Source organism: Electrona antarctica (assembly GCF_951216825.1).
Source record: "Electrona antarctica genome assembly, chromosome: 13".
NCBI classification, from domain to species: Eukaryota; Metazoa; Chordata; class Actinopteri; order Myctophiformes; family Myctophidae; genus Electrona; species Electrona antarctica.
The window spans coordinates 21,792,179-21,819,239 of record NC_136794.1 but is presented as its reverse complement, the minus strand read 5'-3'; the positions used below and the strand labels follow the sequence as shown (position 1 = coordinate 21,819,239).

At 44.1% G+C, this 27,061-nt stretch overlaps 1 protein-coding gene across 3 annotated transcripts in view; it reads right to left on the bottom strand.

The window, feature by feature from the left end:
* The window catches only part of pkp4 (plakophilin 4), a 109,832-nt gene that overhangs the window by 38,462 nt on the left and 44,309 nt on the right, over window positions 1–27,061 (bottom strand). For 2 of the 3 annotated variants that reach the window (XM_079518251.1, XM_079518249.1), the window contains exons 3-7: window positions 22,686–22,798; window positions 15,282–15,316; window positions 11,995–12,123; window positions 11,252–11,451; window positions 9,879–10,455 (exon numbers count right to left, since the gene is read on the bottom strand). In XM_079518251.1, the coding sequence (XP_079374377.1) occupies window positions 9,879–10,455; window positions 11,252–11,451; window positions 11,995–12,123; window positions 15,282–15,316; window positions 22,686–22,798 (1,054 nt within the window). The remainder of the gene's footprint in view (window positions 1–9,878; window positions 10,456–11,251; window positions 11,452–11,994; window positions 12,124–15,281; window positions 15,317–22,685; window positions 22,799–27,061) is intronic. The other variant, XM_079518250.1, reaches the window with a different exon arrangement.

The window sequence follows — 27,061 nt, the reverse complement described above, 5'->3', positions numbered from 1 at the left end:
TGATGAGCCAACACCAGGCAGTGGAGTAATGGGCTCCCCGAGATGATTATTCCTAACTGACTTCAGCAAACGACGGAGACAGCAGAGAAATGGTTAAACACACAGCAGTTGCCATTTGGTCTCCAGAGGAATACAACGCAACGGCGCGCTGATGCACATCTAGCGCAAGGCATTTCCCTGTGGCCCTTTAAGAGTGAATTGGATGGGTTTAATGCGAGTCACAACAAATAGGAAGAAATCAGCTCTGATTGATGTAGCGGTAGCCACAAACAACCACAGTACATGCACTGATGCAACAACAACACAGACCAAACACAGCATATGCTCACTGACGGGCAGAAACTTGCATCTCCGTAGTTCTATGTAGTTTTTTTTGTATTAATGCCCTAATATATAATAATAATAAGTCTCTCTCCAAGTCTGTCTGCCTGGATTTATAAATATTGAGACAATGTAAAGTATTAAGAGATTGTGACTAAATAATAACTTTGGCTTTGGTCATTTTCTTTTCCTATTTCCTGAATAGTAACAGATTTGGAGGTTTCCACCCAACAGCAACGATATGGAGAGAATAATGGTGTTTAACAGCATAATAAGTTCACCTTGAAGGTCGTCGTCTACCAGGGCATCTGTGAAGGCATCCCACGGCAGCATTGAAGTTAAGCACAAGCACTCAATTAACCTTATGGTAACCTGGTGGATAAGTGCTGATGGCTCACAACGTGTGGAGGGGAGAAAGACATTTCATTCTGCTTGTTTAAAGGGTGAAGCCCTTGATGCCACGCAAACTTTAAAATAACCACTCCAGGCTTACCGTTTCCACTGAAAAAGCGGCCTAGAAATGGGAACAATTGTGTAATTTTTGTAATCCGCCTGGTGTGCAATAACAATGATTTTCTTAATCTACCTGACCTGTATTGTTATCTATGGTAGATACAAAAAAAAATGTTTTAAAGAGCCAATAATTAGCTTCGTGGCAGATAGGCTGAGAACTTGCAAAGAGTGAATACTGGATGTGCATACTGGATGTCAGTATGCTGATAATTACAGCTAGTAGTAGCCTATATATATTAGTTATTGGCCAATGGTACTGTACCAGCAGCAAATGCACAAGATGAAGAATGCTTCTGGTTGTTAGTGTTCCGTTTAAGTCTGGAGTGAGAGACATCAAAATATTTATGCCTGGCACCATAAAAGGCAGCATAAAAGGCTGTGTCACATTCTGAGCTGCCAGCACCTTCCTGCCATGTGCACTCGGGTTTTAGTGGTCTCGTCAGACGTAGAAAATAGTTCAACATTTAGAGAGGAATGTCACTTGACTTCTTTTGACCGGTCAATGGAGGAACAATCAGGACTAAAAAGATCAACAAACGAATAGATAACAATCAAAAATCCAAAAAAAAAAAGGAACTGAGTGTTTTTTCTTATTTTCTTTCTCTCATTTAAAAAGAAAAATGTTGTGTTGGGAAAGTTTGAGAGCAAGAGTGTCTGTCCTGTTGTCTTTATTTTGTTTGTCTGTTCACATTTGTCACTGTTTAACAGTTTTTTGTTTTTTCTTGTTTATCACATTTATGTACCTTTTTTATTATGTATTGTATTTGGAACATCTACACTACCTGTCGCTATTATTTTTTTCATTTTATGTCACTTAATTACTCATTATCTGTCAATGATATTCTGAAGTTATGTCATAATAAAAAATGCCTAAAACAGTATAAAAAAAACAACAAAAACAAAACGAACAAACAAACCCACCAGCCCACTCCTATCTAGTCTGGTAAATCATCCCGGTCGCGTGACTTCACATTTTCGTGTAAGACACATGAAAATGTGAATTCACTCGACCGGGATGGTTTACCAGACTAACTCACAAGCCCTACTCAAGGCAGTGGGATATTCATTGAGGACCACCAATCGCAAGGATTTAGTTTCTGACATAGACAAGTGTACCGTTATGTTGTTATCCGTTAGCTATTCAGGCTAGGTAGGTTATCAAACCTACACACATAAGCGCTCCATCCACTTTGGAAACGATCTGGACATTCACATGTTTGACGTCCAACGCACTCAACCATGACAACAATGCTTTCTGAGAACACGGGTCCTATTAATACATTTCGGTGGCCAAACACTGTTCCATGTACAGTTTTGTTGTATCATTTAATTGCCTGCCACCACAGAAAGATTTTTATTGTATGCATTACACGTATACTGTATAGCAGTGGTTCCCAAATGTCTTCTACAGCCAATCTACAATCTCACAACATGTGAGCTGCAGTGAATTTGTTTTTACTAGCTTATGAAAGATTCTTTGTTTTTGGGGGAATTTTTGAAAATGTTTTGAAATAATGATAATTAAAAACAAAATGTAGGAAACAAAAAAATAAAGGGGTATTTACTCGCGACCTATACAAATCTGTCTGTGACCCAGACCCACATATGGGTCCCGACACACTGTTTTGGAAACAGTGCTGTATAGGATATATATACGCAGCAGTTACCAGACTAATGAGGGGTTATCAGTATCACGCACGTCTTAATAAGCCCACTTACTATAGCAGTCGATATACATTTCCACCTACTGGAACACATCGAAACAATCTTGGATGTTGGGTTTGCTGATTCTTACTTACTTATGCCTGAAACCCTTACCCCTGGGTATAGGCTGTCAACAAATTAAGGACCTCCAGAGCTCTCGGTCACTGGTGTTCATTTCGATCTGTTGTTATCTCTCACCATCCTAGAATTGTGAGTGAGTGAAAACACTCTGTGCTCAAAGCCAGAAATGCACGCATATTTAATTTTTGTTAAGAGGGGATTTAGGCTATGGTAGATATTTGAAGAGATAATTTCATAACTGCTTAGTGCTACAGCCTAGGCACCACTGTGACAAAAATCCAGCAGAAAAATTAAGATAACTGAAGAAGCGTTAAGATGGAGACTTGATTTCGGAGGCAGTGAGTGGGAAGACAAAATGCAAAAAGGACAACGATTCGTATTTACGAGTTTGAAAATGTCAAGTGCTACGCAGAGAAACTACAACACATCCATCAATCAACTGCAGGACATGTGAATTACTCCAAAGGACCTGTCAGCTACTAGCGCATAGGATGGGTTCTATTGTACATCACACAGTACAATTATCAGTGTTCAGACCAGTTTTAACACTTTGATTGCTGCAAGATCTCAACAGGCCTATTTGGATGTTGCTGCCGTTTAACATTGCACAAAGGCCTTGTTCGGGGGCCCACAGTAAAATGTTCTCTTATAGCGAGAATCACACGCCTACATCAAAAGAAAGCTGAACTTGTCCACTTCAATTAAAAAAATACATTTTGATTTTACCATGTTCCATTCTGGAGATATTGACCTTTTTGCAACACCTGCATTTGCCTGGAAGTGGTTATCTTGAACAGCGAGCAGAGTTATGGATGGTTTAAAGTCAGAGACATTGACAGGCAGATATAAAATTGAACCCAATAAATATCCTATACATCCTATACACCGAATGAAAGCCCTGAATGTGTACTTTTACGAGGAAAACAGTAAACATTGATCCCATCTACAGTTAGACAGTAATTGGTTATTGAATGCAGCTTGTGCCCACCAGATAACTTCAGAGAAGACATGGACGTGAACTCCTCAATATTCACAAAATAAGGCCTATAGCGACATATAAATACTATATACCGTATGAAACAGAAGACTCTCTGCTTTCATAAGGAAAAAAATTGTACTGTAATAATAAAAAAATCACACCCCTGTGAACAGGCCTGGAATTTCATCCTTTTAGGGGCAAGGCCACTTGGCCTTTAGTGTGGTCAACTTTTTGAGGGCACAAGGCCAAGTGCCAGGGCATGAAGGCCATCAATTAAAACAATGATTTTAAGTCCCCGGTCATCATTATTTTAGCTTAAAGGTTAAGGATGATTACATTTTTTTTAATTTAAAGGCGAACATTGGTTCAGAATAGTTCTTCTTAAATAGGCTACATTCATTTTTATAGCCCTATGTTTCTGTTCTGCCTTGTTTGTTTTTCTTCTGCTATAGTCACAACTGTGTGATATGTTCCTTGTTTTTAATTTTCTTCTATTGTTTATACTGTGCAAATTGTTCAGCACCTTCTAACTTTGTTTCAAAAGGTGCTTTATAAATAACATTTACTTAATTACTTACATAACTTTTGAATGAGGGCTTGGTTTAGAAAAGCCTATATTTTGTGCTAAAGTAATATATTGAATAACATATAAATGTAGATGTTAAGGCTAGACTGGCCATCAATTAAAACAATGATTTTAAGTCCCCGGTCATCATTATTTTAGCTTAAAGGTTAAGGATGATTACATTTTTTTTAATTTAAAGGCGAACATTGGTTCAGAATAGTTCTTCTTAAATAGGCTACATTCATTTTTATAGCCCTATGTTTCTGTTCTGCCTTGTTTGTTTTTCTTCTGCTATAGTCACAACTGTGTGATATGTTCCTTGTTTTTAATTTTCTTCTATTGTTTATACTGTGCAAATTGTTCAGCACCTTCTAACTTTGTTTCAAAAGGTGCTTTATAAATAACATTTACTTAATTACTTACATAACTTTTGAATGAGGGCTTGGTTTAGAAAAGCCTATATTTTGTGCTAAAGTAATATATTGAATAACATATAAATGTAGATGTTAAGGCTAGACTGGCATATGGCATTGTGGGGCTGCAGGACTGAGGACTCTGGAGATAAGTCAAGTGTAAAAAGCATTTTGTACAATTGTGTGCTTATGAACATTTACCACGTTATGTCCGCATTGATACAGAAATGAATGATTATTAAGCGAGCGACGCGTGGTGTACAGTGAGCGCGCTCTGGTGCTTGGCTACTAGCGTTTGGCTAGCGATATTAGCCGTGTAGTGGCCAGCGTTGGCTGTTTAAACAATTTACTCTGTCAACTAACGTAGCAGACGATAGCGTGGTAAATGGTGGAGGAGTCCTGCAGTCTATGCTGTTGCGTGGTGTTGTTTTGTGAGTTTATATGTCCATGAAGACGAGTCACGTTGGTCTTAACACACGGGCTCTGTGTGATAATAATCCTGAAGCGCTGAGTGTCAGTGTGAGTGAGAGCTGTCAGTGCGTGTATGCGTGCATGGAGCGGAGGAGGAGGAGGGAGGAGGCAAAGTAACGCGAAAGAATCAAACCACTTGGCAAATGGCAACACAACTACAATAGCCTACAGACAATACAAGTCTGCGCGAGACGTTTGGGGAAGGTTACCGTAATGACTGGAAAATTGCGCAGAGGACAAACGGTAAAATGAACTGCTGTGGGCGCCGGTCGGGGCACATGGGCACCGCGGCCACTGTGGCCGTCTGGGCATATACTTTTTCGAGGGGCACAAGGCCAAAGAGAGGGGCAACGACGGCCATGGCCGCCGTGGCCGCCGTTAAATTCCTGCCCTGCCTGTGAAGTGAGCAGTGCAACTCTACTTCTCTACTTATTCACTACAGCTCGCTATATACGGACTGAGGCAGAAAGTCATGTAAACCTTTTATTTACAGTTTGGTCTGTAAACTTCTACTGTAATAATAAAAATCACACCCCTGTGAAGTGAGCGTTGCAACTGTTCTGTACTTATTCACTACAGCTCGCTATATACGGACTGAGACAGAAAGTCATGTAAACCTTTTATTTACAGTTTGGTCTGTAAACTTCTACTGTAATAATAAAAATCACACCCCTGTGAAGTGAGCGGTGCAACTGTTCTTTATAGTTGCGCGGTGCAACTGTAGAGAACAGTTGCACCGCTCACTTCACAGGGGTGTGATTTTTATTATTACAGTAGAAGTTTACAGACCAAACTGTAAATAAAAGGTTTACATGACTTTCTGTCTCAGTCCGTATATAGCGAGCTGTAGTGAATAAGTACAGAACAGTTGCAACGCTCACTTCACAGGGGTGTGATTTTTATTATTACAGTAGAAGTTTACAGACCAAACTGTAAATAAAAGGTTTACATGACTTTCTGCCTCAGTCCGTATATAGCGAGCTGTAGTGAATAAGTAGAGAAGTAGAGTTGCACTGCTCACTTCACAGGGGTGTGATTTTTTTATTATTACAGTACAATTTTTTTCCTTATGAAAGCAGAGAGTCTTCTGTTTCATACGGTATATAGTATTTATATGTCGCTATAGGCCTTATTTTGTGAATATTGAGTTCGGGTCCATGTCTTCTCTGCAGTTATATCTGGTGGGCGCAATGTGCATCCACCCAGTATCCAATTTATGACAAACTGTACATGGGATCAATGTTTACCCTTTTCCTCGTAAAAGTACACATTCAGGGCTTTCATTCGATGTATAGGATGTATAGCATATTTATTGTGTTTATTGTTATATCTGCCTGTCAATGTCTGACTATAAACCTTCATAACTATGCTTTCTTTTTGATGATGATTGCCGCCTCGCCTAATCTATCTCACTGCTTTCATTGTTTTGATCGCAGTAACATTGGGGGGGGGGGTCATGGGCACATTGGGCAGCAAAAGTCTTGATCCGTACGGCTATAAAAAGTCCCATTCCACCGTTCGGTTCAGAACTACGGTGAGACGCGTTGTCATCAGCTGATTTTGTTTTTCAAGCTAGTGTAGGGGAACATGCCTGGGCATGCTAGCCTGGCACGGCCAGACTCATAGCGAGGGTTCACTGATGTTTCCTCCGGGGAAGAATCTTCAGTGAATCCCCGCTATGAGGCTGGCCAAGCCAGGCTATGGGCATGCAGCTTGGGGGCGATGGAGGGGAAAAAAAGCGTCACCCGGCTGTGATGTCGACGAGAAGGAAAAAATGACTTCCACAGATGACAACACCACGGTTTAGGTCGCGGAAAAGTTCGTTATACATTACACCCGGGTCGATTACGTCCCCGACGCGTTCATTGCGGTCTTATCACTACAATTATAATGAATAAAAAAGCGTTACAATCACACGTCTGAGCGATCTCCGATTATGACGGCTCTGCATGGCGATACGTGATCCACCAACGGAACACTGTCTTGTCGTGGCGGCCCCTCGATAGATACTGTGGTTAGTTCGTAGTATTGTAGGCTCGGGGATCGTTTGGTCGCTACAGTATGAAGAAGGAAACATGCATCTGTCCATGTGTGTTGCAGATGTTATGCATTGCAATGCCGATCTGGTGCATATGTGTTTAGGCAATAGGCAGCGTTCCGTTCAGCGTTCAACTGGCTTCTACACGTAAAGCGGCCAGCCCTCCTGTTTTCAGGAGGGGAGGGGGGTTTTTGTTTTTTTTTCTGATCACGTGAGCGGGAGTAAGCAGCAATGATAGGGCGATGGTTCTTCATTGTCCGGGTGGGTAAAAAGATGAATGAAAGTATTCTATAAAAAAGTGATTGAAACGTATTGATACGTGATCCGCACCCGACGTTTGATTAATTGATAACGTATTGATACGCGATCCGCGTTGGGAGTGTTAAGCAAAGTCACAGATAGCCTAGGACGAGTTTGTATGAGTTTTAAGCAAAGTCACAGAGTTATTAGTTTATTATGAATCCAGAATAGCCTCTTTTATATTTTGACCTGACCAAGATGGCTGCTGGATAGACTCCTGTAATAGCGCCGATCTTTAGCAGCGTTTTTCTTGGAATTGAGACTCAGATTGAGGCGATTGAACAGAACACTGATGTAGTATCGATCGGCAGATTAGTAATGGCCAATCTTTACTTTCGGTCAATTTGGGCAGAATTTATGGGTTTTCAAAATAAAAAGTCACCTTTTCTATGGCTGGCGGAGAGGGACATTTGACTGAATCGTGGGTGACAGTCAAAGTGTTTTAACTCCAAGAGCGTACAACTGGGCTCAATGCTCACTGAGCTCAGACCGAGACAAGAAAATGACTTTCAGGGGAACAAAAACATATCGCTGCCCCACTGTCTTGTCTTGTGGGCATACTTCTAAAGGGCTGTCATACTCATACATTTACCTAGGGCAGACGAAATAACTAAGCTATGGCTTCATATACCTTTTTGGTCAGAAATGTTATTTAGTTTTTTTTTGTATTATCTATGAAATGTACACTTTGTTACTACAAAATTGACCGAAATAAACTAAACCCAATTGATCTGTGCCGTAAAAATAATGTCAACCCAATATAACTGTTGACAGTTTTCCTACAACTTTAGTGGAAAGGCACTCCTATTTATAAAAATCCTTAAAGGAGAAGAGGGTGTATCAAATTGTGTGGAGGGATCTGTTTATGACATACAGTAGCCCAGTGTCTCCCAAATATAACGTCTGGGTGGGTACAGGCATAAGTTCCGACATACTAACAGTCATTAGTCTGACACCCTACCCCAAACCCTAACCTAACCCGTCATGAGTGACATGACGGGTTGTGAGCTTAGATCGTCTATTTTCACAATGTTTGAGGGGCGCTAGCCCCTCCTACATCCAGCTTTTGGTTACCATCCACAAACTTCATCTTAAACAAACATTAAATTCCCATTGGGTTTTGGTTACCGTCCACAAACTTCATCTTAAACAAACATTAAATTCCCATTGGGTCGACGACAGAGTACAGCATCTTGCAATGGGTCTGGTCCACAAGATTCGATACACCACCAAGATACCCATGTACCTGTCTAGATACTTCCTTAATGTTAACGAAGTCCACACCCACAACACCAGAGGGAGTGCAACGAACCATGTACAACCCAGATTCGGCACAAACAAGGGACTAAATTCTTTTCGCTCCTATGCCACCAAAATGTGGAACGCCCTACCAACAGTCATTAAGACATGCAAATCCCTTGACTCCTTCAAAACCGCTCTCAAAGGGCACCTACGGACGGCTGCAATTCGAAACTGGCCCCCGTAAAATCTGAATCCCCCCCTACCGCCCTCCCCCTTTTTCCCTCACTGTATATATTTCTTTTCCCTTTTTACCTCCTTTATGATGAATTCCTGTTCTGTCTATAGAAGTGTCTATTTGTACGTCTCTAAATGTTTTGTCGATTTGAACATGGTGGACCCTATTGGAAACAAGTGTAATGCTTAATTGGGTCGTCCACTCACAGTTAACAGCCTTTGTATTGAGTTTGTGCTTGAAATGTACTGTAATTCTGCAAACTGTTAATAAATTCTTCAATCAATCAATCAATCAATTGACAATGATTTTTTACGTCATAGTGTCTGAGCAAATAGGCATAGTGTCTATTTTACGTCATGATGATATACGATGATAAGAGCGCCCCTCACTTCACACGGGTATGATTTTTTAAATAGGGAGTAAGTGATTAATGTATAATGATTTCTTTGGTTTGGGTCCCGGGGACTCACCAGATTTATTCTGGGTTTTGAGCTGAACTGGTTTAGGAACCCCTGATACGGCCTAAGCATATGGATGCGCTGCCGGAATGTGAGCCTGTTTGAAATGGGCTGGCCTTGAAACCACACAGTGACTCACACACATCTACGCCAGTGGAAAAGACGAGGGCAGCAGGGCTAAAGAAAGAAGAAAGCACCGTGCTGCACAGTGACTCTCCTTTTCTTCCTTTTTTTCTTTCTTTTTGTACTGTCAGCCAGCGTTGACTTTAAATGTGCAGTTTTACAACTGGCTGGCTTAACACGCTGTAGTGGAACTCCACTGACAGCAACAGTACACCTCGTTCTGATCTAAGAGGGTCTGATAGGTCTCCAGAGGGAAGCAGCCACAGAGCACACACCCTGAATACATAGCTATGGGTGTTGTTGGAGTGTGTGTGTGTGTGTGTGTGTGTGTGTGTGTGTGTGTGTGTGTGTGTGTGTGTGTGTGTGTGTGTGTGTGTGTGTGTGTGTGTGTGTGTGTGTGTGTGTGTGTGTGTGTGTGTGTGCGCTTTTGTGTACCTGTGAGGCAGTCGGGCCGTGTCATTCTCTCGTAAATGTCATAACTCTGTGCTCCGTAGGGGTCAGGGTCGTGGAGCATCTGGCGTGGCAGAGTGGAGCTGTAGTGCTGGGGCACCGCCGTCATACTGGCTCTGACCGGCGATGACTGCGAGGGCTGCATGGTGAGCGGCGGGTTGGCGCCGTCTGACATGACGAGAGGCGAACCCATGTGCCCAGATGCCGGACATGTCGACGTCTGATACGGCGAGGTGGTGCGGCTGGCGTTGCCTGAGCGCGAGTTGGCAGAGCCCACGCGACGCAGGGTGGCCGGGGAGTTTTTCTGGGTGGCGTACGGTGAGCCGCCGCCAGCGAGTGCCGCTGTTGCGCGCTGGGCTGCTGGCAGCGTGGTGGAGTAGATGCTGGAGAGGGGCTTGGGTTCCGTGATGATGGGCGAGCCGTAGGCGCTTCCCGTGGAGGTGCGCAGGGAGCCGCGGGAGGGCGACACCCCGCTGGTGTAGGCCGGCGACTGGGTGCGGGAGGGCACCGAGCTCACCCTACGCATGGCACGACCCGGTACAGCACTGGGCACCGCCGGAGCCTGCCAAGAGGAAACACCCCGCTTCATGAGACTAACGGATGCCATAAAAACCTGTATACAGGTGTTACACACTTTGCAAGAGAATGAATCCGGGGGCAATGGAAGTAAATTGATAAATAGTAGATCATTACATAAGTCTATTCACCCATTTAGGACGGGAACCCGTTTTGGGGTTCTAGTTGCTATATGTACAGTATATAGCAGCATAACATTTTTGTAGTTTTCGAGGGGTGCTAGCCCCTCCTATGTCCAGCTTTCCGGGTTTGTGTGAACACACACATTGGCTTGTGATTGGCTGATCACCCCATAGCGGTTCTCGTGAGGTGATTTTGTTCTTGCCTAATGTAAATCGCTCTGGATTAAGAGCGTCTGCTAAATGCCTAAATTGTGATAGTTTAACACAAACTCTGCCAGCCGCTTAACTCGCATCCCACAAGTAATTTAAAAAGAGTTCAGAGACTCTTCATCTCTGAGTGCAAAAACTAATACTAGCACCATTAAAGACTCTAGTCTATGAGCCTCACAGTGCACATCTCAATTATTTCTTTATTACATTCTTTTCTATCTCAGACATCCAACTAATTTAGTATGGAAACTGTATTAGGGCAACAGTGGTTCAGGAGGAGGCCCGCTTGGTTCAAACACCAACTCTTCCTGGCCTTGAGTAGGACGGTGAACCCCAACTGCTCCCTGGGTGCTGTTAAAAAGTGTTACCCACCGCTCCCATTAGTTAGGAATCTGGTAAGTAACGTACATGTGCAAACGTATTTGGCCCATACCCAAACCCTGGTAGTACCTGGGCTGAAGCCTGGCCCTCAGCCCTGGCGTTCCTCAGCAGCGTGCCTACGCCAGGGCCTGTGCCAGGAAAGGAGTGCTGCATCCTCAGCTCTGTCTTGCCCATGTTCTGGCTGCTATAGTAGCCGCTGTTGGCATCCTGGTAGCCGCTGTCCGAGTACGAGTTCATCTGAGTTGAGCTACGCGAATTCCCTGCGGACCCTTGAGGGCGGGACAGAGGGGAGGATTAGTGCAGGGGAAGAGAGTGAAGATGGAGGAGACGAGGACAGGGTGCGGGAGAGAGGGAGAGGAGAAGGAGAGAGAGGGAGAGGGAGGTGGGTACGAGAGAGGGAGAGGAGAAGGAGAGAGAGGGAGGTGGGTACGAGAGAGAGAGAGAGGGAGGTGGGTACGAGAGAGGGAGAGAGGACATCATAAGTGGTTTTCATCATAGACGTGACCTTTATCCAGACCACATCGGTAACGACAAGAGGACCAGTGCGGGGGCGGGCAAGTTCTACTTCCGTGCGGTTCAAGTGTCAGCCAGCAATGCATAAGCTGTAACGGGAGGGTCAGCTTTATGATCCAGAATATGATCGGGAAACATTTAATGTGGAAAGGAGAAAAGCCACAAAAAAGAAGTCCAACAAACGTCCAACAAACGAGGAAAAGAAGTGACAGACAAACAATGATAAAAAAATAAAATAAAAAAACAGCCAGAAGGGTTGAAAAAGGAAAATGTAGATAGAGCGAGTAATAGTAACAGACCCTCACTTTCATGGAGAGATGTCTGCTCAGGAGAGTACAGGGACACCTGCTCCTCGCTCCTGATGCGGTAACCGGGCGACTGGGAGCTGTCCGTCACCCGAGACTTGCCATCGCCTGAGGTGGAGGCATCTGGATAGAGAAGAAACGGAGCAGAATGGAGTCAGAGGAGCACAAAAAATATATTTTCAATCATTTCAAAAACGTACAGATTGATACATGATTTGTATTTTATCCTGTATTTTATTTCATTTTTTTAAGTTCAAACCTTTTTCGGGTCAGAGCAGGACAAAAAACGATCATATCTGCTCCATTAATTTCATGCTCATGTACATTTTGAAGTCATTACGTTTTATTGTCCCACTAAATTAAGCAGGAGGAATTGGGGCAGGGTGGCACAGCACCATGCCAGGGTCTGTCCCCATGATACACACTGCTCCCTTCTCTGATGCCCACCCTCTGTCTGCCAGGGTCTGTCCCCACGATACACACTGCTCCCTTCTCTGATGCCCACCCTCTGTCTCTGTCCCCACGATACACACTGCTCCCTTCTCTGATGCCCACCCTCTGTCTGCCAGGGTCTGTCCCCACGATACACACTGCTCCCTTCTCTGATGCCCACCCTCTGTCTCTGTCCCCACGATACACACTGCACCCTTCTCTGATGCCCACCCTCTGTCTCTGTCCCCACGATACACACTGCTCCCTTCTCTGATGCCCACCCTCTGTCTCTGTCCCCACGATACACACTGCTCCCTTCTCTGATGCCCACCCTCTGTCTCTTCATGCACCACAGTCACCAAATGTGGTGAATGGCAGTTAGAATTAGCCCCGTAATGTCTACGGTTAACTGCTGCACAGCGTTGCCCGGCGATCTCGTTAAGCGTGACCTCTGTCAATGGGTCCTTTAACAATCACTATAACAATGGGTGATGGGGAATGGATGGGGGCTTGGGGGGGGGGGGGGGGGGGGGGGGTGAAAGGATTGGCAGTCTGCATCCCACAGGAGGGGGTGCTGGATAGCGCGTTGGCCGGTGTATCGCTGAGGGTTTAATTGCGTGCAGAAGTCCCTCTTGTTCCCCTACTTTGGCCGTTTGTGTTGATCTGTTGACAGTGAGGCCTAGTGCGTTGGACAGCCCCGGTGGCTGGCACGCCCACTCCAGTGACCGTTTCAGTACAACCTGCCCTCCTTGCCAAGAAACACTCATCTATGTGCCTGCCCAGGCCCACTCCTCTAGCTTTACGAAATGAGTGTGTGGGCTTATTGTGGGGAGGGGGGGATGGGGGTTCATGGCTCTTATACGTCCCCATCAGAGTACATTCTCTTTGTGCGATTATTATAGCCTAATGTGGAATTATGGGCATGACCGCAGCGAGCCGAGGCCAGTTAAACCTGGAGGATAGGACTGCTGTGTTCACTTGAGAATGATTATGGCGTCTGTGCTGTGTTTGAATACATTATGTAAAATTCATAGGGTTCTCAGGCCTCGTTAAAAAACAATATTTATATTACAGCAGTAACGCATCTCCACGATGGAGACACTTGTATCCAAACAGCATTCATGTGCCCTTCTGTAGGCATGAACAGCAATGGAGTGTTGTGTCTCTATTGGTAACTTTCCATTGCAGACAGTGGCCATTTCTGCCACACAGCATGTCATTTCAGACCACGGAGCTTTTGAACTGAGTCTTGACCCTGTGGTTTGATCAATTAGATGCCAAATAGCCACAGAGAGAGGGAGTGGGTTAGAGAGAGAGAGAGAGAGAGAGAGAGAGCTCTCCCCCAAGTTAAAAGAGCCTGTTTCCACAGTAACACTTCCTCCCTAAACTCTCAGGCGGACGAAGGATGTCCCTTGTAGCCAATAAGCCTCTTTTAAGTCAGACCTGACCCATTAACCTTTTAAAAAGAAAAAGAAAAAAAGGCATTCCCCTTCAACACCGGTTCCTCAAGGTTCAGGGTTTCTTTATTGTTATATCTTGTGTAAGGGTACAGTGCGGTACAGTATATAAGAGTTAATGTCTTTATTCCAGACTACAATCCTGTTCCTTGTTGATAATACAATGTTACTCAGGCCTACAACATAATGAGGAGAGGCTTTGAGGATGGATAACTCAATAATATACTCCAATATTGATAGTCTATTACGGTGAGGCATTACGACTCAACAGCAGCCTATATCTCAACACTGACAGCACCCCCGCAAAAAAGAAACAAGCCATTGTCAATAAACAGATCTAGATTGGAATTAATTTAGTTGGGAGAAAATTACATTAAAGCACCCGTCCTCCATCTATCATCTACAGTAAAATGAGAAATCGATGGGAATCAAACTAGCACTTGGGATTATTTCCCGACTCTGTTCGAGACCTAATCAAATGCATTCTGCAAGGAAATGCCTCGATCAAATGAAAAAGAAAACAAATTAATATTCCCTTGGCATATGTACAATCATAACCCCCCATAGGCTACTCTGACAGGATCGACAATAAAAGATTAATGGCCATTGCATAAATACACTACATTACAAGTTCCATTATACAAGTAATAAGGCATGAAATACACTGGTAAATTCAGTTCATTATCTGTTCCCTTCTGTAGATGCTTGAAGGATGTCGACAATAGAAAAACAAAGACCACGGGGGGGATTTGGGAGGGGGTCCCCCTTCATCATTGACAGGCTTGTCAATGATGTGGAGACAGTATTGTATATATATAACAAAGAATATGCCTGAGGCAATCCGTCATTGGAAGGCTCAGTTCTAAAGGGTCCTGTTAGTTATGATTACTGGGGATATGTAAAACATGCTAGTCGTGCACATCATACATGCATGCCTGCACACTGACACAGAGCCAGTGGCCACATGCCGAGTTCAGCCAGCTGGTCGTCAATGATTCAAAACAAAGATGCTTGACATTACGCGCTATTGATGTCATGTTGTATGTGTCAGGTGTTGTTTTGTTGTTGTGATTGATCTAAAATGTTAATCCTGCTATGATGCCGTAATTGCAGTCTCTCCTCTACTAGAACTAAACTAAATCAAACTGAGAGCAGATGACACTGAACTCATAATGTACTCTTAAAGGCTGTACATTAATGAATAACTGACGTGAAATGACAGAACATGAGAACAATGACTTTGACAGAACAATGTCATTTCAGGAAGTGGTTCTTTTGTAAGGAGGTTGAGATAGAAAGCTTTTCCTGTATATTGATGAACAGCTGTTTGCTAAACTGAACTACTCTCGAGAGTCGAGACTACAAAGAGTAACAATAGGACAATACACGTACCTGCAGATCTCCAAGGGAGGGACTTCTCAGATGAGCTGAAAGAGGCAAAAAGTGCAAAAAACAATGAATGTACAGTACAAATGCAGAGAAATCACAATCGGTGAATAGCACGAGTGGACCACGATGGAAATAAGCTTTAGATTTTTTGTGATTTGATCCACAATTGTGTATTTATTGCTGTCGTCTAGTCTTTTATTGATGCCAATAATAAATGTCACAGAAATATGTATTTTCCACTGATTATAGAATAGAATGGACATGGGCCACAGACACGGTGACTGAAATAAAATAAAAAAAGCAGTGTAGCATGCTGTATACCTGCACTCAGGATCTGAAGACAATAAATGAATTAACCCATTAAGAATCTGTGTGACATTAGCGTTTAACCACTTTAACCATTATTTTAAACTTAAGCTGTTGAAAAATATTCTTTTTGAAAAATCACGAAAATGTGACGGAAATCTTTGAATAGAGGGCATGCGCATGCATAAAGTCAATGGCAAAGTGAGTGGAAAAGTGAGTTTAACATTGTTTAAAACAATCAGATAAGACTTTTCTGTTTGGATGTACGGACTGTCAAGGCCAGAAAGTAGGGTTTTTTTGCCACTCAGTAGGTAGTTCCTGCATAACTTCCGGGTGTAATAATAATAAACTTTATTTATTTATATAGCACCTTTCATACATAAATGCAGCCCAAAGTGCTTTACAGAGCAGAATAAAAATAATCAAAACATAGACAAGAACAATATTAAAACAGGCAGGCAGTTAAAACAATAGGACAATAGCAAAGAGCATAAAACAGTGGCAGATCAGTACAAAAATAAGAACAGATTTACAGAGGGTATGATGATGTCACGCACATAGCCTCTATATATATATTCTTTCACAGCCAACGTTTTTAACTCAAATCTTTCTTTGCTTGTATTGTGGGGGTACCTGGAAAAACATATCAGATGGGGGTTGGCGGCCAATTATATATAATTTTGGGGCTCCTTGACATGAAATAGTTTGAGAACCATGCTGATACCGATTTTTCCCAATCCGATATTTATATTTTATAGAACACGTTTATGCCATATCACAATAGTATTGGCTCTCGATCCGATTCCGATCATTTGAAAATGACGTGATCGGCCCCAATTTCCGATCACCCAATCCGATCGGGGCAACCGTAATAGAAACATACGATTTGTGCAATGGTTAAGATCTAAAGATACCTTTGGTGACAAAGGTATCCTGCAGGAGAAACCAGAGCAGAGAGCCAAGACCACTGTTTTTGAGGAGCGCTAGCCTCTCATATGCACAGCTTTGTGTGTTTGTGTGTACCACATTTGTGATGATTTGATTGGCTGAGCACGGAATGTGATGAATGATGATGTATGAAGATAAGAGCGCCCCTCACTTCACACAAGTGTGATTTTTACTCATCTGCAGAGGTCCTTGATGTCCACACTTGGCCAAAATAAAATGTAAACAATGTAAAAAGTACCAGGGAGTGAGGGGACGCAATACTGAGCACATGCCCGAGCAAGACCTGAAATGCCACAGCTCCACACAGGTCATAAAACTCCTTGACCTATCAACAAAAAGACAGAAAAGCCCCCCCACCCCCACCCAAAAAAAAACTGCAATGTGAGACAATGTGCAAGCTTGGGCTTATAAACAAAAAAGTACATACTGTACACATCCCTGCAGTTTATGTGGTGGTGCACAAGTCAACGGGACAGCAGGTCCACTGTCCTCCCGAGGGAATAATAAAGGCATATATATCCAGGCCGGACAGGGAGCGTTTAAATTACCTAGTGATGATCTGACAGACAGGATCTAAATGTATAGATAGAGCCCTCCATGATTGATGGTGGGGTCAAGAGTGGCTGGTCCTGGATCAGTGGTGGAGGAGTGCAGGCTAGTAATAGACAGACAGATAGCTCAAACTGATGGGATTGGGAAGACCTGGTGGGCCAGCAGGCTGCAAGGCATCCGTTCCTTCCTAGCAAAGGGAATGTTCTGAGATGAGGTGGTGGGGAGAGCTACAGTGATAGCTACAGTTTTACTGATGAGCTCATTCCCACTGAAACTAAGCACACTGTAACCAGAAAGCACACACTGCAGGAGAACACACACACGCACGCACACGCGCACGCGCACACGCACACACACACACACACACACACACACACACACACACAAAGAGAGAGCAAGACCGAGAAAGAGGAAATGAAGTGAGGCAGCAAGAGGAGCAAACGATGAGATTGAAAATGAGGGTACAAGATACAATGCAGGAGAGATTGAAAAAGTGAAACAGAGAGAGAGAGAGAGAGAGAGAGAGAGAGAGAGAGAGAGAGAGAGAGAGAGAAAGCGAGAAAGAAAGAACGAGAGGTGATGGTAGCAGGCTGAGTAAGCTGTCTCAGAGCATACAGCACTCCACACTGATTATAGGGGTTGCACAGCAAGGTAAGTGCAGCTCTAAGGCATATTAGCCTGAGCACACAGTCATTTTAAAAGCCACCTGAACAAATTCAACTTATGTAAGTTCTAAACACTTCCCTTTTCCAACAAAGTGAATGCAATTTAGAGTACAATTTCCAGGGATTATTATTTTGAAGGCGATTGCCCATGCAGTGAACCTTGGAACATCTCCCCCGTTCTCCATCTTCTTCGTCTTCTTCTTCTTCCCCCCCACCTGTCATTGCCACTCGCTTCCTATGATCTTTCCACTTAAAGTGCTGCTCACTGAGCTTAAACTGGGCAGGATCCTCTGAATTTTAATGAGCGTGCAGCAGGCAATTAAAAGAAAAAAAAGAAAAAACAGGCAGTGGAAGTTTGGCGCTGTGTGCTCCATTAAACCATGGCAATGGTTGAACAGAGATGGCTCCTATCACTGTGATACACGGTGCCATCCCTCTGCAATGGAAGTGTCTGGCCGGCCGGCTGTCTGGCTGGCTGGTGTGGGTGGAGAGAATGAAAGAAAAAAAAACAGATCTAGACGGGGTCCATAATGGTGCGGCTCCGATCGACATACTGTTGATGATGAAGGTCTGCGGCTTCTGGTGCTTCTATCATGCACAAACCTTGTGTGTTCTTTCTGTATCTGCTAGCCTTTACAATTTATTTCTGGTGTTTCAGCAATGTCATATTGATGTCAGTCATCTCCAAATGTGGGCATGGTTCCAGCCTGATCCGAGCAACATTGACATTGATTATAATATTTAAAGTTTAAAGTCTGCTCATCTGTCCGATGGTTTTCAAGATTAGCTCTGGACAAACATACACACAGACTGATAGACGATAAGCCTCGTACAGAGCCGTGCTGTGAAAAGAGGCCGTTAAAACTGCTATTGCTCACAATCAAGGACCCAGGCCTGACAGGACATTTTATTTCACAGCATTCTGTGGCGGTGGTGGAGGGGGATCTTTTCACTGGCAAAGTGGGAGGTCTGATCTTTTCTTGGAGTTTTGCCCCGAGGTCAAGTTTGACTGCCAGCCCTGCCCTTGTAGGCATATAAAAGGGGCCGGTCCATTCTCTAGGTGCTATGAAATGTAATGACCCCCCCCCCCCCCCATCAAAGCCCACCGGTGTGCCGTCACCTCTATTGTTGTCCCTACTGTATGGGCTATTGAGCAAAAAGCAGCATGACAACTCCCAGAGCTAATCGTCTACATTCACACACAAATAGGGGGATACCTAGTTGTTTTTCTATTCGCTGGCCCTTAAAACCTTTATAAAAAAGGTGTGAAAAAGGGTCTGCATGTTTTCTTACAGTGTTGTTGGGGTGATACAGGGTGGTGTTATTGATTCCCTACTGGTCAATAAGTCTGCCTGGAGGTCCCAGTGGTTCATGTTGAGTAAAACTGTCGACAGATAGCACTACAGTAAACAGACCTGCTCGTGGAGAGACAAACACACAAACACACAGGGAGTGCAGTGCCCGGTGTCAAGTCCGTCGGACCGCCGGTTGTCCAGAACCAGCACAAAAGCCTCTGCACGGGCTCTGGACAGGGCCCAAATTAGCCAATTAATCACACCTTATCGCCCCCAGATCTCCAGATATGGAGCTGGCTGGTTCTGACATCACAATGATGTTCTGACATCCAGAAAAGGAATACAGACACACACATAATCATTTCATAACATAATCTATATTATCTATAAATGCACCAAGTCTCTGTGTGTATGTGTGTATGTCTGTAATCCACATAACTCCGGAACCGTTCGCCCCACCGAATTCAAATTCGACACACGTTCCACACGCCCACAGGGAGTGTTGTGCACCCATAGATCTCCATATATGGAGCTGGCCTGTTCAGACATCACAACAAGGTTCTGACATCTGCATAGACTCCACATTTGGGCATGCCTGACAAAGAACTCCATATATGGGCATAAAGGGGACACAGACATAATAACTGGGTGGAGCATGCATTTCCAACTTGCATCGTCCCAAGTAGGCCAGTGCCCAACGGCCACCGCTCAGCAGGCATGCAGTCACGGTGAAAGTTGCATCCAAAGATAACCTCCAGGCAGGATGCTTTATGCCTTTTTGAGGCGAGTAATATGGTGCGACCAACGGGGGCACAAATTGTAGTTAACGCTGTGATCTCATATCGCCAAATGTGATCAATATCGTGGCCTGATCCACTTACACTGGGGTGTGAATGGCCTCTTGGGGGGAGGAAATGGGCACAAAATTGCAGTGTGTATATTTTGTGCTTGGGCTCCATTGTGGCCTGGCAGCCGTGTGGTGCTGCACTCTGCCCGCACCTCTCTGGGCTAATGGACACTCCCAGTGTGTGCTGCTACCAGTGGGGGAAAAAGTACTCGCATGTTTTACTTAACCCATTTTGACCTGAGATCAGATTCTAAAAATGTCTTCTACATCCGGACAGTTTTCTGAAAAAGCCATGTTTCTATGTCAGTCGTTCTTCGATTTAAAAAAAATAGCAGACCTACAAGCTCGTAGCGCGCCACTCGGTGGCACGCTATGAGCTTGTAGATCTGCTATTTTTCAATAGCTAAAGCATAACATAATGCTAACACCAAAAGGGGTTCCCGCCCAAAATGGGTTAAGTAAAAGTATCAATACTGCAATGTAGAAATACTCTTACAAGTAAAGGTCCAGAATTCAAAATGTACTTGAGTAAAAGTACAAAAGGATTGCGATCAAAATGTAAAAGTACTCTTTATGCAGAATGTCCCATATTTCAAGTTTTCTAAAATCTTTTGAAAATAGCAGATCTACAAGCTCACAATGCGCCGCATCGCTTGTAGATAGGCTATTTTCAAATGACCGAAATGTATTACAGGGCTGCAGAGATTAAAATAGGGTGCATTTTGCATCCCAAAACGCAGTTTATAGTTAAGGGATGGAATTAAACACCTCTGGACCTCTGTATCCACGGGATGCACTACTTTACTACTGTACTGTTTTTTATTCTAGTTTATTTTGCTAGCTTTAGTTATAAATAATAATCATTTATTCTTCTGTTTTCTACATGAATATAACCACATTATAACCATATAAAATTAAATGGGAGTTAAATGCTACCATTTGTAAAAATGGCAAAATATGACTCCTAACGTCATCTAAATAAAGACCATCCCTGCATCCCGGGACTCATTACATTGAAAGCCGATTTACATCACTGGGGCTAAAGTGGTTAATGTATGTTTTGTAATAATAAATCTAATCTAAATCTACAAAGTAACTAGTAACTAAAGTTTTCAAATAATTTAGTAAAAAAAACAAAAGTAGTAGAAGTAAAAGTACTGAAAATTGGAAATACTCAAGTAGAGTAAAAATACCTCAAAATTTTACTGAAATACAGTACTTGAGTACATGTACTTAGTTACTTTACATCACTGCCAGTAGGAGGGTGTTATTTATGGGGAAGCGAGCTGGAGGTGCAGAGGTGCTTCATACCAGAGCCTGGGGCTTATTTTCATACAGTATATTAATGGTCAAGAGGTGCACGCACATACACACATTGCAAAGGGTGCGGGATCCAACAAATAACTAAGAAAGGAGAGAGGAGATCTGCACACTGTTTTAAAAGCTCCCAAAATAATTTGGCCTCAGGGGCCTTCGTCAGGTATCTTCCTTATTTTCATATAGCCAGGACACACACACACACACACACACACACACACACACTTGCATGCTTTAGGGCCAGACACCAAATGCCTGCCCAGCGTTGAAATTGTTTCCTGAAGTAGAGCTACAAACATTGCTGAAACATGTCGACAGCACCCATCACTAGGGATGCACAATGAAATCGGTAGCATAATCGGAATTGGCCATATCGGCCATAAAAATCGGCGATCGGATATCGGTCATAATTTATTAATAACCGTGCACCCCTACCCCTCACCCATGTGGAGCCGAACCCACCCCCCCACCCACTGACAAAATGGTCCCTGGTGGCATGGAACCGGGTCGTAGCGCCGGGCACCACCAGGTGTTAATCCTAACCCTAATGTGTAATCATAACCCTTCCACTTAAATAAAACAGAAGGAGTATAAAACCAGCCCAGAAGACATTAGGCAAAACTTTCACCCAAGTGGCAATGGAGAAAAAAGGTCAGTATTACAACACAGAAGAGTGAGACAGGAAATCCCTCCATCCCAGATCTCATACCTGGGAGTCTCAGACAAAGCAGAAAACATTTAAAAAAATCAACAGAGGCCTTTCATATTAATAGCCGCCATTAACATGTGCCCATTAAGCAATTTCTTATTAAGATGTCATAGTCCATTAACCTCCACTCTAATTTCCCTTGTCGCTATATAAGGAATACATTTTTTACCAAGAGCTAAATGCCTCCCCATGTCTGACTTACTCGTTTCCAACTTACGAGTGCAGACATTCACGTGAACTATGAGGTACATCATATTTTGTTACGTGCATGTGACATCGAAACGACTTGAATAAGCACATTGGAAAAGTCTCAACCTCTAGCTGATGAGAAGGACTAGAACATGTTAGCCACTTCCTACTGCCAGTACTCCACTGCTACAATCCACCAATCCACACACATACAATGATCCCAGAATTTCACCTACACACTGGATAATATTTCAGAGTAACTGCAGCTCAGCCGTGAGGCAAACCGATTGGAGTAATCAAACAAATGCACAGGGGATTCTTGAGTGGAGACAAACTGATCTGTCCCTTACAAAATATATATATGTCTACGGGAGAAAAAAACCCACATACTTCCTCCTTTCCACTTCCAATCAGAACTGAGCTACGATGACATAAGGTTCCACTATGGAATATGACTACCGCTGAGAAGGATGGAAAAAGCCATGTGTTGAACTGTGGCAGTGCGGTGACCATGGGCACAGTGTGTGTGCATGTGAGAGAGAGAGAGATACTGTGTGGGCATGTGTGTCTTCTCATTACCTGCTGCTAGCAGCGCCTGGCGACTCGGCCCCGAGTCTGCATCGTTCCAGCTGATTGGCCACAATCTGTCTCTCCACTTCCAGTTCCCTGGTTAGCCGTTCAAACTGGAGCTCCTATACACACACACACACACACACACACACACACACACACACACAGGAGAAGAACGTAAGTTATTTCCATTGACAGCTGTGACAAATGTGAAGTCAATATGAAGGGGATAGCATGACAGCTTGACAGCTCGGTTGGACGCCATTACCACCTCGCCGCTGCCTCGCGGTTTAATAACCCCATAAAACACACCCTTGGGGAATCGGGGAAAATAAGCCATGGGTTCACGGAGGGTGCTCGGACAAGCTTATATAGCCCACAAGTACACGTTGGTGCACGTGCACTAACATGCGCGTTCATAAACACACCGTGTAGTATGTGACGATGATGCACACGCCACATGCACTGACACACGCGTTCAGAGGCACACAGTAGTACTAGTACGTGGTGGTATTGACATTTCAGCCAGCCCACGCACACAGAGCACTAAGCACCACTTCAGAGGGTGCAGAAAACGGTGATATTCAGCCCTGGCGGCAGCGTTCCTATGGGAGCCGTGCAGAAATCAGCATCTGACTACTCTAATTATCTAGCCTGAGCAGGACCGCTGCTGCTGTGAGTCGCACAGCTCTCTAGCTGCACACACACACTGCAGCATGTCACAGTCTCTACACATAGGGACAACAGAACACGCACACACTGTGACACACTCTCCAACATATATTTTGCATGCACATGCCTCTCGCACACTCTGTGCTCACTCACCGCCCCCCTCATACAAACTCTGTCTCTCCTCTACTTCTGACCTCTTTCTTGTAGCCCAACCTGCCCACCTCCGCCACACACACACACACACACACACACACACACACACACACACACACACACACACACACTCACCCGAGCAACCGTGTTGAGGCGGTATCCTAGCCTCGTTGTCCGTCCTGTGCCATTTACGTTAACACCGTCATTTGACAGAGAGAGGCACATTGAGCACACACATACACACAAGCGCAAGTTCAGGCTCCTTCTGTTCTGTGTGCCCGCTCTGGAAGTTCGGCGAGCTCTGAAGTCTGGGACAGCCTACTTTTCACGCCTACCATCCCAACACTCCTCTTTTTAACCTCTGAAGGTGCTCTGAAATTCTCTCTCCCTACACTGAATGCTTGGCAGAATGGTGGCACCCCTCCCCTCCCCTCCCCTCCCCCTCCCCCATCGCTTTTCTCACCCCTCCCCCAGACCCACTCCTCTCCCCTGGCTTTATTCAGTAGTAGTCATGTGGACTTTGACTGCAGTGTGTGTGTGTGTGTGTGTGTTTGTGTGTGTGTGTGATGTGAGCTTGCAGAGGAGGGAAAAACTGCCCAGTCCTCGTTTCCTCGAGATCAGTCAGTGCTGCGCTGCAGCTTCCTCAGGAAGTGACAGGGAACATCCCAGCAGCTCCACTCTGATACCAGTGCATATGCAGGCACACACATAGACAAGTGCATGTGCGCACACACGCACACACCAGATGTAGTGCTGCAAACATGACAGAGATAAAGTGACCACAACACAACATTGATTTACTCACAGGAAATTAGCCATCATCCTTTGTCTGTTTCCGACAAATTAGCCCATTCCAATTCACTTTTCAAGAGACAGATTTGTCACTGTACAGTACACAGACACTCAAAGCTCATAATGTAAAATACAACTCTGATGTACTGTGCGCATGTGTTGGTTCGGGGGATTCCAGTGTTAGTCTGCTATTCACATCACTTTATCAGCTGAGCTTGCAAGATCTCAAGATTAAATGTGTTTTAGAGAACAACATTTCCAGAGGATATCCCATCAACACATTACTAATATGAAACGTGAATGAAACGCCACAAAGCTCTAATTACGAACGCACACGCACGCACGCACGCACGCGCACACGCACGCACACGCACACACACACACACACACACACACAGGAAATTGGCAGCAAAGAACAAGCTGCCCATGCACCCTGAGTATTGCACAGATTGAGCCCCAGCCCCTGTAGAAGACTGCGGACTGAGCAGAGGTTGTAGATCAGAACTGATATTAACTGCATGTGGTCTCTGTGTGTCTCAGCATTAAAAACTGCACAGCAATGTGCTACGTATTATATATATTAATTAAGTAATATGAGATAAAAGTGATGTCATTTTCTTTCGGGAACGTTCTCAACTCAACTTTATTGGCTTATTGTTGGTATCGGCCAAGAAAGCACAAGTCTATCGCTGTTTCAATGCGCGAGACACCATGGGAGATGGATTGCTGAGGTGGAGCGCAGCACCTAACATCAAATCCCAGTTCTCATCGCATGACTTGCTTCACCCTGGCCATGCTACTCATAGGCCGAGTTGGCGGCACCCAGGATCGAACCCATGACCTCGCAAAGGCGAGTGCTCTACCGATTGAGCTACTCGGACAACCGAGCGGTATCATCGTAGCACCTGCTACAAAGAGGAGGCTGGGGGTGCTGAGTGGGAGCATGTTTTAGTTTGCTTTGGGCGAGCTACAGAGAACAGAGGGGGTAAGCTGCCAGGGCCTTTCATGGAAGGGCATATAATAGCCTACAGTGTAGCACCTGGGCTGTTTTTCTTTTTTGCCTTTAAAGTATTTACTTGTTTTTGCTTTGTTTGACCAGTCAATTCAAGGAGCTATATTGGCATGACAAAACATACGTTTACATTGCCAAAGCAAGTGTCAAAATATAATAAAAATAGTTGAAAATGGAGAAGTATATACAGTTGGAGAGGGTACAGCATTGTGTAAACAGAGATATGGCACTTTGCATTGTATACATGTTCGTATATACACGGTATGAAGCTTTTTGAACCGATAGCACCAATCTTTTGCGACAAATAGCAGCATTTTTTCTCAAACTTCTAGACAGTAATCTAGAGGTCTACTCCGTACAGATGTAGTCCAGGGTGTTTGTAGTCATATTAGTGATGTTTGGAGGTGAATAGAACACCAAAAATTGTATTCGTGGACTTTTTCTATTTCTTTGGAGCCTTAGCTATTGGTCAACTATACAATAGGCCAGGGTTCCCCAATAGGCGGGCCCCCTTGTGGCCCCTGGAAGATTTTTTTTTTAGGGGGTCCTTTTCAAATGGGGTCTTGCCCTGAAAATTAATTTTCAGGGCTCGACCTCATGCGTGCGGACTCGGCCCCCAGCCTGGTACCCTAGTCAAAATATGGCCCTTGAGGAAAATTAATTGGGGAACCCTGCAATAGGCTATTAGGCATCACTGATTATTATTCATCAATGTAATACTTTGAGTCATCCACATCATTTTGTCACTATATACAGTACATACAGGTATTTGGTACAAAATAAATTGCACCGTGCGAACTGAGCGGTGCTTTGTGTGTGTGTGTGTGTGTGTGTGTGTGTGTGTGTGCGCATGCGTGCGTGCGGTGTGTGCTGCAGTGATCAATGGGTGAGTGTGTGAAACAACAGGGTCAATAGGTCGTACTCTCTAAACAGCAAGGTCAATGACCCCAATCAGCGTCAGCTGCAGGGGTGAATGGGTCATGCTCATACATACATACATACAGTACAGACATACACACAGACTTAAAAAAGCATTTGACTCAATTTGGCACGAGGGTCTACTGTACAAACAGCTAGAAAGCGGAATTGGGGGAAAACACCTGTTATGACATCATAAACTCAATGTACACAAACAACACATGCACTGTTAGGATTGGGGAAAAAACACACCGACATCTTTCACCAAAGCAGAGGAGTTAGACAGGGATGCAGCCCGAGTCCAACACATATACATCAATGAATTGGCAAAAGCAGCACCTTGACTTCCTGCACACATTTTCACAGACATGGGCCCTGATATTATCTAACCAAGACAAAAATTATGATATTCCAAAAAAGACATAACCACCTGAACCAACAATTCTTTCTAAATACGACGGCAGTAGAACACACAAAAAACGATACTTACCTCGGCCTAAACATCAGTAGCACAGGAAACTTCAACAAAGCTGTGAACGACCTGAAAGAAAAGGCAAGAAGGGCTTTCTATGCCATCAAAAGGAACTTTAAGCTAGACATCCCAATAAAGATCTGGTTAAAGATATTAGACTCTGTCATAGAACCCATCTCCCTCTATGGTTGTGAGATCTGGGTCCCCTTACCAACCAAGAACCTGAGAAATGGGATAAACACCAAACTGAGATACGCAGAACTCTGCAAATCCATCCTCCGCTGGACCGCACCCAACAAAAAACCACAAACAATGCGTGCAGGGCAGAATTAGGGTGATTAAGGCAAGAGACATCTGTCAGATTGT